This window comes from Hordeum vulgare, chromosome 5H, assembly GCF_904849725.1.
Source record: "Hordeum vulgare subsp. vulgare chromosome 5H, MorexV3_pseudomolecules_assembly, whole genome shotgun sequence".
Classification (NCBI taxonomy): Eukaryota; Viridiplantae; Streptophyta; class Magnoliopsida; order Poales; family Poaceae; genus Hordeum; species Hordeum vulgare.
The window spans coordinates 544,379,989-544,390,324 of NC_058522.1; the positions used below are offsets into that span (position 1 = coordinate 544,379,989).

At 43.1% G+C, this 10,336-nt stretch overlaps 1 protein-coding gene across 1 annotated transcript; it reads left to right on the top strand.

The window, feature by feature from the left end:
- The first annotated feature begins 7,171 nt into the window (after positions 1-7,171).
- LOC123397211 (blue copper protein 1a-like) lies at positions 7,172-7,774 on the top strand. The gene is made up of 2 exons (XM_045091847.1): positions 7,172-7,349; positions 7,533-7,774. The coding sequence occupies exons 1-2, from the start codon at positions 7,172-7,174 to the stop codon at positions 7,772-7,774; spliced, it is 420 nt and encodes a 139-aa protein (XP_044947782.1).
- The last annotated feature ends 2,562 nt before the right edge of the window (positions 7,775-10,336 follow it).

The window sequence follows — 10,336 nt, forward strand, 5'->3', positions numbered from 1 at the left end:
ACAAAAAGAAAGGCAGACAGACCTAAATACAGTAGATTCAAAGCATGGTTTAAAAAAGGTGGGAGTAGTAAGAAGGGCAAGAAGGACAAGAAAGATGCAAAGCCAAAAAGGGCTCAAAAGGGTAACAAAAACAGATGCAAGAGGTGCCAAATACTTGGGCACAGAGAGGGATCCAGACTATGCATTTTCTCTCCTCCTAATCCGAGAAAGTATGTGCTTGTTTATTTGTGTTTGTTCATATTCTGGTTTTGTTTAAATTATAAATATGTGGCATGCTTTGTTGTTTTCACGAGGAAGCTTTCAAGTCAGCCTATTGTTGTTGAACGGTCTTGGCCAACAAAAAGAGCAAGAGTGAGTGGCAGCAGAAGGCAAACAAGTCAGTGGATGGAACAATTTGGTGCTGCAAGTGTCGAAACTGAAGATATGCACACTGTCGAAACTGAAGCTGTGCACACTGTCGAAACTGAAGCTGTGCACACTGTTGAAACTGAAACTGAAGCTGTGCACACTTTCGAAACTGTCGAAACTGAAGCTGTGCACACTGTCGAAACTGAAGCTGATCAAACTGAATCTGCTATCGAGTTTCATGAGGTGATAGCATTGAGTCGATTGAAGAAAACCAAGATGGTGAGTGAACTTGTGTGTGTAGTACAACCAAAAACAAGAAATGCTAAGGCGAAGAAGGGTACACGGCGTGGTCGGAAGAGATAAAACTGTTGATCATTTGAAATTTATGGCATGTAATAAAATTTGTTGGGCACTATGTACCCACATGTTTCCATCAAAACTTGTTTGATTATTATTGTTTTCAAACTGAATTTCAAATTTCATGAAAAAATAAAAATTTTGGTTTAAATTCAAATTTGGAGTAAGTTGAACTTTTGACTCGGATATGATGTTTCAATGCTACCACAACAACTCAAATATGGTTGTTATGTCATCATTCTGAGCTCTTTTGTTAAGTTAGAGCCATAGTCATGAAAAATATGTAAAAACGACCTCATAAGGTAGGGTAAACGCCATCTTCTTAAAGACATTTTTCTGCAAATGTATATAAACCATGTTTATATATATTTTTGGTTTCTATGCAACATAATACGACTATGGGCATAAGTTTTTTTTTATTTTTTTATTTTTTTTTGAATTATTTGTGCTCATTTGAAAATTGTCAACTTTTTCACAAAAACGTTGACCGACTCCAAATCAAAGTTTATATTTGTGTTTGCTAACTATGTGATGTAAAATGACAATGTGCGCTGGTTTTATATTTTTTTGATTTTTTTCAATTATTTATGTTCAACCCTAGCTCATTTCGTTGATATCGTGAACGTGTGAATTTTGGTTTTAAACTGTGCATATAACAAGTTTGCATTTTTTTATAGCAACTCAGTTGAATAAGTACACAATGTGCACTGGTTTTGTATTTTTTGAATTTTTTTGAATTACTTATACTCTACCCTAGCTCATTCCATCAATACCACAAATTGTGTGAATCTTTTTCATTGAAACATGGATATAACAAGAATCAAATTTTTTATAGCAACGTAGTTGCATCAGTAGACAGTGAGAGAAAGTTTCATATTTTTTTGAATTTTTTGTGCTCAACCCCAGCTCACTGCAACCCTAAACCCCGAAAACCCCATCCGAAACCCCGCCATAGTACATTGTACATTGTAACAAAATCCCATTTTCTTAAAGGCATTTTTCTGCAATTGTATATAAACCATGTTTATATTTTTTTTGATTGCTCTGCAACATAATACGACTATGGGCACAGGTTTTGATTTTCTTTTTGAATTATTTGTGCTCATTTGAAGAATTGTCAGCTTTTTCACAAAAAACGTTGACCGACTCAAAATCAAAGTTTATATTTTTATTTGCTAAGTATGTGATATAAAATGACAATGTGCGCTGGTTTATATTTTTTTGATTTTTTTAAATTAATTATGTTCAACCCTAGCTCATTTTGTCGATATCGTGAACGTATGAATTTTGGTTTTAAACTGTGCATATAACAAGTTTGCATTTTTTATAGCAACTCAGTTGAATAAGTACACAATGTGCGCTGGTTTTGTATTTTTTGAATTTTTTTGAATTACTTATGCTCTACCCTAGCTCATTCCATCAATTCCATGAATTGTGCGAAACTTTTTCATTGAAACATGGATATAACAAGAATCAATTTTTTATAGCAACGTAGTTGCATCAGTAGATAGTGAGAGAAAGTTTCATATTTTTTTGATTTTTTTTAATTTTTTGTGCTCAACCCTAGCTCACTCCAACCCTGAACCCCGAAAACCCCATCCGAAACCCCGCCATAGTACATTATACATTTTAACAAAATCCCATTTTCTTGAAGGCATTTTCCTGCAATTGTATATAAACCATGTTTATATTTTTTGATTGCTATGCAACATAATACGACTATGGACACAAGTTTTGATTTTTTTTGAATTATTTGTGCTCATTTGAAAAATTATCAACTTTTTCACAAAAACGTTGAGCGACTCAAAATCAAAGTTTATATTTTTGTTTGCTAAGTATGTGATGTAAAATGACAATGTGCGCTGGTTTTATATTTGTTTGATTTTTTAAATTAATTATGTTCAACCCTAGCTCATTTCGTCGATATCGTGAACGTGTGAATTTTGGTTTTAAATTGTGCATATAACAAGTTTGCATTTTTTATAGCAACTCAGTTGAATAAGTACACAATGTCCGCTGGTTTTGTATTTTTTGAATTTTTTTGAATTACTTATGCTCTACCCTAGCTCATTCCATCAATACCATGAATTGTGTGAATCTTTTTCATTGAAACATGGATATAACAAGAATCAATTTTTTTATAGCAACGTAATTGCATCAGTAGACAGTGGGAGAAAGTTTCATATTTTTTTGAATTTTTTGTGCTCAACCCTAACTCACTGCAACCCTAAACCCTGAAAACCCCATAACCCCGGAAACCCCATCCGAAACCCCGCCATGTTTATAGCCGTCGATCATTGCTGAGTGAGCGGTTGGATCTGACGTCGATCCGCGTGTGTGATCCGCGTGTGCTGATTGGCTGGCGAGCGGGGGTTTGGATCGAGGGCCCGAGTGAGGGCCTGTCTGTTGGAGCTAGTCACTTCGGTGAAGATCCGACGATTGGAAATGATGCGGTGCATGGATCTGGCGTACGCGCCTCTGACTTCGTGTGCTACTTTATTGCATCACATGCGTCCGTTTTTTTTTGCATGCATGCACGCGTCGCATCAGAGCCATTAGCGGCGCATCGAGGACCGCAGTCTGAATGGGCACTGAATATGAGGGGCGTGCTCGACGCGGTGCACCGACGAAAGTCCGAAGGGCTGGCGTGCTCGACGCAGTGTGTGAATCGACGACGCACCCTTTGACACAATAGGCAAACGCAAATGGGCGGCATCCATTAATTGCGGCAACTGAATCGACGAAGCGACGCAGCCCAAAACCTGCTATTTAACCCTCCTCTCGTGCACATCTAACCATCATCTTCCTCCTTGCCCTCCTTCTCCCCAGCCCCTCGCATCACATCCAAGCAACCGCAAGCCCCCAAGGCAACCGGCATGGAGTTCCACGGCCCGACGTTCCAAGCGCCCGGCACCAGGCCGGAAAGGATGTACCCCGCTGGGGTCGTCGTGGAGAACCAGCTCCGGGTCTGGGCCATGTCCCGCTGGCGGGGTGGACAGGAGTTCGCGGGGCTCTTCCTTCGCGCCCTGTATCGCCACCTCCCTGTGGGAACTCCCCAGATGTTCACCATCGACGAGTCTCGCATGGGAGGAACTGGCATGATCGTGCGCTTCCGCAACCCCTACGACGCGTATCACCTCCTCGGCCGTGTCTGGTTTGGGGGGGGGGGGTGCGAGTTCATCTGCTTCACCACCTACAACATCTTCACCGACCTCGACAGCATCTGGCCCAACGAGCACGCCATGCACACCCTCCCCTACAACCTGCCGGCCGACGACGATGACGAGTGAGGGCGCCCGAGGAGTGAAGACGCGCGTCTCCATGTCGGGTTTATCATAGTTTCTTTCTTATCTATCGTATCTGTAAGGTTAAACACTATCGTATCAGTTTGGGCAGTTTATTGTAATCGTACTGTTGTGCCCGCCCGCTACTACTATGTATCTGTTGTGCCAGTTTATGTGATGTGTTTATCTTATCTATGTTGTGCACATCCATGTGTTTATCTGCCAGTTTATCTATTTATCAGTGACGCGGTGCACCAGGTGATTGATCCTTTTTTGTCACCATTCATGGTTATGTTCTACATTATGATTAAAGGAACTAATCTCTCTTTAAGCTCTCGTTTGGTTGACCCAGGAGCAGCAAGGCAGCAATGGAGGGGCCAATGGAGAGGCGCAGCCGCAGCGACTAAGGGGCGGGCCAGAAAAAAGCAGTCAGAAGACGTTCCTTTCCTCGTGTGGATCTGTTCCAGCCCCTGTTCCACGCATCACAGGCGATTCTGCAGCGACTAAGGGGCAGAAAAGGAGCAGTCAGAAGACGTTCCTCACGTGTAGTACTAGCTCTGTAGATAATGTGCCCATAGATAATACACTTGTAAATAATTGACCACGTGGATCGGGCTGTGATCCATGTTGATTGTATCCTAACCAAAGAAGGCCTTAGGCCGGGTTTGCAATGGTTGTAATTAAATAAATAGGTGTTTATTTTACACTTGTATCTTGCAGGCCGCTTAGGCCATGTTTGTAAATAATACAGATCAGATTAGATGTTCAACCCTGTTAAGATACATGAACTTGGATTGTCGTAGATGATGTTCTGTTTCCTCGGCAGCAATTGGATTGTCGTTTACAACCCTGTTACACGTGTAAAATATACAGACCATAATCCGTCGTTTTTATTTCCTATTGAAAATCATACATGACCAGTCAAATAATTTTGGGCCTGGTTATTCCTATTGAAATCAGTACTAGCTCTGTAAATTACACCTTTGGGCCTGGTTATTCCTCAACTTCAGCGTCATGGTCCAACATCTATTCGCCAGCCCACGAATAATTTTTTTGTACTGAAACTAAACTTTGTTTGGTCTCGCACTCGGCAGCCCATTTTTGTTTTTTTACTACAAACTGAATTTTGATGTGTACTCTGTTAACTGAAGAACAAAAATAGAGGAAACACAACATGAAAACTGAATAATTTGTGTTCCAAATTGCTGATTCGTTTAAGATACATGAACTTGTCATGGCGCATAGATCACATCATCTACCCTGGACAGACCTAAATGCCCCCTTAATGACGATGAATAGCAAGTAAAACATAAACAGAGCAATGACACAGCAATAAAAAACACTGCCATGATATTTGCTTGCTTCTGCAAATCGATCATCTCCCTTTGATTTTTCTTGATCTTCTTCAGTTCATCGGTCAGTTCAGACTCCAAGTACCTCGCCATCGGCAAAACTCTGCCCGCCCCTCTGTCCGAGCTCCCCCAATTCTCCATCTGCGGCACCCCGCCCAAATTGAGCTCCCAGGTTGCGGCCACGCTAGAATCAATGTAGCCCTCAGATTTAATCCTCTGAACATATTCATCAATCCACTCAAAATGTGTGCATTTCTTCAGGATCTGCAAACCACAAAATGAACCATAAATCTCAAATTCGAGGAGAAAAAACAAAATATGGAGAAATCAAAGCAAACAACAGCGAAAGAACGGACTTAGAACCGAGATCTAACCTTGCCATCCCTTCCTGCCATTGGTTTGCTCAAGCATTTCACAAACTCCCGCCCAAGATTGCCATTCTCATCCGTCTTAGTCACCAACCGTTTGAGAGGCTCTGTGCGTGGGCAGTTAGGGCACCTTGTGAGCATCACTGGACCATACTGACGCCAGTTTGATTGCGTGGCGGAGGAGGTGGACATCTGCACTAGGTCGCCGGAGACCCGAGGAAGAATGGGGAAAGGGGAAAGCAATGGGCGGCAGCGGACGGACGGGCACGGGCAGAATCGCTTCTAGCCGCGACGAGGTAGGTCCCGCGCTTACGTGGATAGGTTGTGGGTCTAACCCATAACAGCTAATAAGGATACCAGTTCAGCTTAAGGGTCATGTCACACAGGAGCTATTTACTCGTATAAAAGTGTCGCTCCCAAGCCATTCTGTTGAACAACGTCTCATTCCATACAATTCCCAGGAAATACGTCGCACAGGAGCTATTGGCCCCTTAGCTTCAAAGAAGCATCCATGGAGGTGTGCTAGCTACAGGGGAGAGACGAAGATGCTGCATAGCAGCGTCGATGAGCGAGCCAACTGGGGGTGACGACGTCAGCGATACACGGGGTGACAGGAGCCAACCGGCAGCACGGGAGCTGCAAAACACTCGCGCCTGAGTTATTGTCCTTGCTAGTCTAGTTTCTTTGGAAGATCATCAAAGGGCTAGGCTGGAACGATCTGACGACGCGGGGGGCGACTGATATCAGTCGCTTGATCCCTGGTAGCCGCCAATATTTTTCTTTACAACAGTTGTTATGATGTTACACTGTAGTTGATATAGTATTTAGACTACAATTGCCATGACATGTTGTATCTATTTTTTTTTCTAGATTTAAAGCTGACGTTATATCTTCAACTATTTTTATGGCAATTTTTATTAATTGATCATGGTGATTTTAGTAATTAACCACGACAAAACTAATGCATGGATCATGGCAATTTTTAGTAATCCAGCATGAGAAATTTTGTTGATAGATCATGGCAATTTTAGTACTTTGACCATGATCGATGATTTTTTTTTTGACTTTCCTTGTCCACAAACAGATGCGGATCAAAGTTGAAGATGTCCTTTGTTTTACCCGACCAAACAACGAGATGATGCTGCGTATACTTTGTTCCGATGAAGCCAAAGCAATGCTACATTTGGCGCCACACTGACGCGTTCAACTCCCGATCGACACCATTGCCACCATGCATCAGCAAGCTGCTAGGTGATACAGCTCCGGCTAGAGACAAAACGCGCTCCAGTGTCTACGGTGATTACTACGTATACATACGTATCTGGTTACTATATATACATGCAAAGCCTGAGCTAGTAGCACAACACACGATCGACCTGCATCCATCTAGCAGCAGGGCAGGAGAGCTATAGCTATTGGACCATCCCGATCGAACGGTTTAATTTGCTGCTTGCTCACTGATATGGCTTCCAAGCAGATGCTCGTAACCGTGGTGGCCGTGGCCGCCCTCGCCGTAGCCTTCCTCCCGGGGCTCGCCGTCGCGACGGAGCACATGGTCGGCGACGACAAGGGCTGGACCCTCAACTTCAACTACACGGCTTGGGCCGAGACCCAGCAGTTCGTCGTCGGCGACACGCTAGGTAAGCAAATCACACAACCATTAATCCTCTCTTTTTTTGTGCGGCACGCATGCTTCACAACATCGCGCGCTTTCTGTCTTGCTTTTGTCGGAAAATAAACTGCTCGCCGCGCGCTCTCTGTGTTTGTTTCGTCGGAAAATAAACTGCTCGCGCGTGCTCTCGTGTTAACTAAGTATATTGCAGTGTTCAAGTACAACATCGGCGCCCACAATGTGGTGGAGGTGGGCGGGCCGGACTTCCTCACGTGCACCCAGTCGGCCAACGCCATCGTCTGGAACTCCGGCGAGGACCGGGTCACGCTCGACAAGGCCGGACGCCGGTGGTTCTTCTGCGGCGTCGGCCAGCACTGCCAGAACGGCATGAAGCTCAAGATCACCGTCTTTGAGACCGCGGCGCCGACTCCCCAGCCGGCCCTCTCCGGATAATAAGAACCAGGGTAGTAGGGTACACCAAACACATCTTTTTTTTTTTTGCGTCGATACACCAAACACATCTACAGTGGGCCCGTCGAAAGGCACATCAATCTATACATATATGGAGTATAACTATTTCTCTATTAATAAAGAACGGTGTGTTTTTTAAAACTTTTTTTCCGTCCACGCATTTGACAATTAAACTTTCCATGCGTCCATAAAGTGTCGTACATAGCCATCCTAGGCCAAATGAGCTATACGGCAGTCCAAAAAACAACTGGGAAAAGATACTAGTGGGAATTTGTTTTTATGTTTAATGGTGCTCAAGCACCACCTGCGGCAAGTCATCCTCGCCAAATATATGTATGGCGTCAGAACCGTGCAAATGAAGCATTTCTTTTCTTAGGGAAAATAGCTTGCTTGTTCATCTGTATATTCATATAGCTGTAATTCGTAAGTCAACTGCGACCTGTGGTGGAGCCAAGAACATGGAACCAGGGGGTGGCAAGTGTTGTTAATCCTTGTTGGGAAGGGAGGGTGCATCAAAATACACCAAATTAGTAACAAATTGTTGAATTCATTGAGAGAATTACACAATATGTATTCAGTATAATATTCTCTGTGAAAAAGTAGCAATTACTATGTACATACACAGTAAGCGTAGTATAGTTGTTATAAAAAAATCAAGTAGTATAGTTGCAAATACAAAAAGAAACCCCACCCACAATCAGATTACACCAAACATAAACTAATTCTGGATGATCTAGTTTACTGTACTGAGGTTACATAAAAGTGAATCTAATTTTCAGAGCACTTATATACTTTCGTTACTACCTTAGAGCATATTCTCTAGCAGACCCCTTATATCTAATAGTATGTTTATAGTTTGCGAAAAAACGCCTATTGCAGGCTGGCGCGTGCTGCTACCGAACAGACCCCACATAACGGAACTGTAAAATTAATATTTTGTGAACATTCCGCTTTACAGATCCGTTATTCGGGGTCTGTTCGGCCGCAGGCCGTGGCAGCCCGCAAAATGCGTGGTATTTTTTGAATTGAACACATATGTCACATATTACACAAAATTATAAATTAAACATAATGTAAAATGTAAATATTATAATATAACAATCATTCGAATTACAATAATTATTCAAATCACCGAATTAAACTAATAATTCAATACAAGAATTGTCCCGTATACAACAATGATACAAATCACAATGAATTAAATGAAATGAATGTAAAAATGGCAGGTTTTACCGCTCATGCCTTTGTCAATGGTGCTCAATGAGATCCTCCTGAAGCTGATAGTAGGTATTTGCGTCTTCAATCTGCTGGTATGTCTGAAGGAACGATTGTATGTGGTCAGGGTCTTTAGCTGGCTTCACAAGACTACCGACATTGTCATAGAAGAACTCGAAGTTCATGTTCCTCTCATCTTCGATGATCATGTAGTGAAGAGTCACACAACATGTCATGATGGTCTTCAAGGTTCGCGTGTCCCAAAAAACGAGCAGGACCACGAACAATGGCAAACCTTTATTGCATAACCCCAAGCTCACTAGTGGAAAACGGGCCTTTGGCCGGGACCCGCCCGGCCACGTCGCCCCAATTCTCAATGCCTCCCTCGAGGCTTTAGTCCCGGCCCGTAAGGAGCCTTTAGTCCCGGTTCGTGTCCCAAACCGGGACTAAAGGGCTACGCGGTGGGCAGTGGTGGTGGCAACCGTTCGTATCCCCCTTTAGTCCCGGTTGGTGGCTCAACCCGGGACTAAAGGCCTAACACGTGGCCTGCCGTAGTGGTGGCAACCGTTGGTATACCTCTTTAGTCCCGGTTGGTGGCTCAACCCGGGACTAAAGGCCCTAAACGGTTTGCATCCCGCGTCGTTTCGGGCGATGAAAAGCACGAACCGAAGCAGAGTCGCCATTTCTCTGTTTCTTCTTCTCTCTCGCTCTCGCTCTCTATTCTTCTCCTCTCTTCTTCCCTTCTCTTCTTCCACCATGCCAACTCGCTTTGGAGAGGTGCTCACACATGACACGACCATGCTCGATGTCGTGTACATGAACGAGAGCAGGGAGATGCCGTATTTTCTTGAACAGTTGAAGGAACGATGGCTTGACGCCGCAATGGATCATGAGAAGTTCTTGGGGCTTGATCTGGAGTACACGGCCGATCAACGCGGTGTTGCCGTCATCCAACTATGCTTCGCACACCATGTCTTGATCTTCCAATGGGCGAGGTAAGTTTTGAGGCTTCCTTTGATCCAAGGTAATGTCATTGTAAGTTTATTTGTTTCAATCATAGTTGGTTCCCTTCAAATAGTTGTAGTGAAACAATTTTGATTAGTTGAAGGGGAACACAATCTGATTGGAATAGTGTTCCATAATCTGAAAAATCGTATTAGAATCAACTAGTGTTTAATATGTTCCATTGGAATCATAGTTGGTTCGCTTCAAATAGTTGTAGTGAAACAATTTTGATTAGTTGAAGGGAACACAATCTGATTGGAATAGTGTTCCACAATCTGAAAAATCTGATTGGTTCAATATGTTCCATTAAAATCATAGTTGTAG

Bases quoted from the DNA above. Each gene is read 5' to 3' on its own strand.
- LOC123397211 (XM_045091847.1), top strand. From the start codon at position 7,172: ATGGCTTCCAAGCAGATGCTCGTAACCGTGGTGGCCGTGGCCGCCCTC. The intron at 7,350-7,532 runs GTAAGCAAATCA...AGTATATTGCAG, and splicing joins CGTCGTCGGCGACACGCTAG to TGTTCAAGTACAACATCGGC.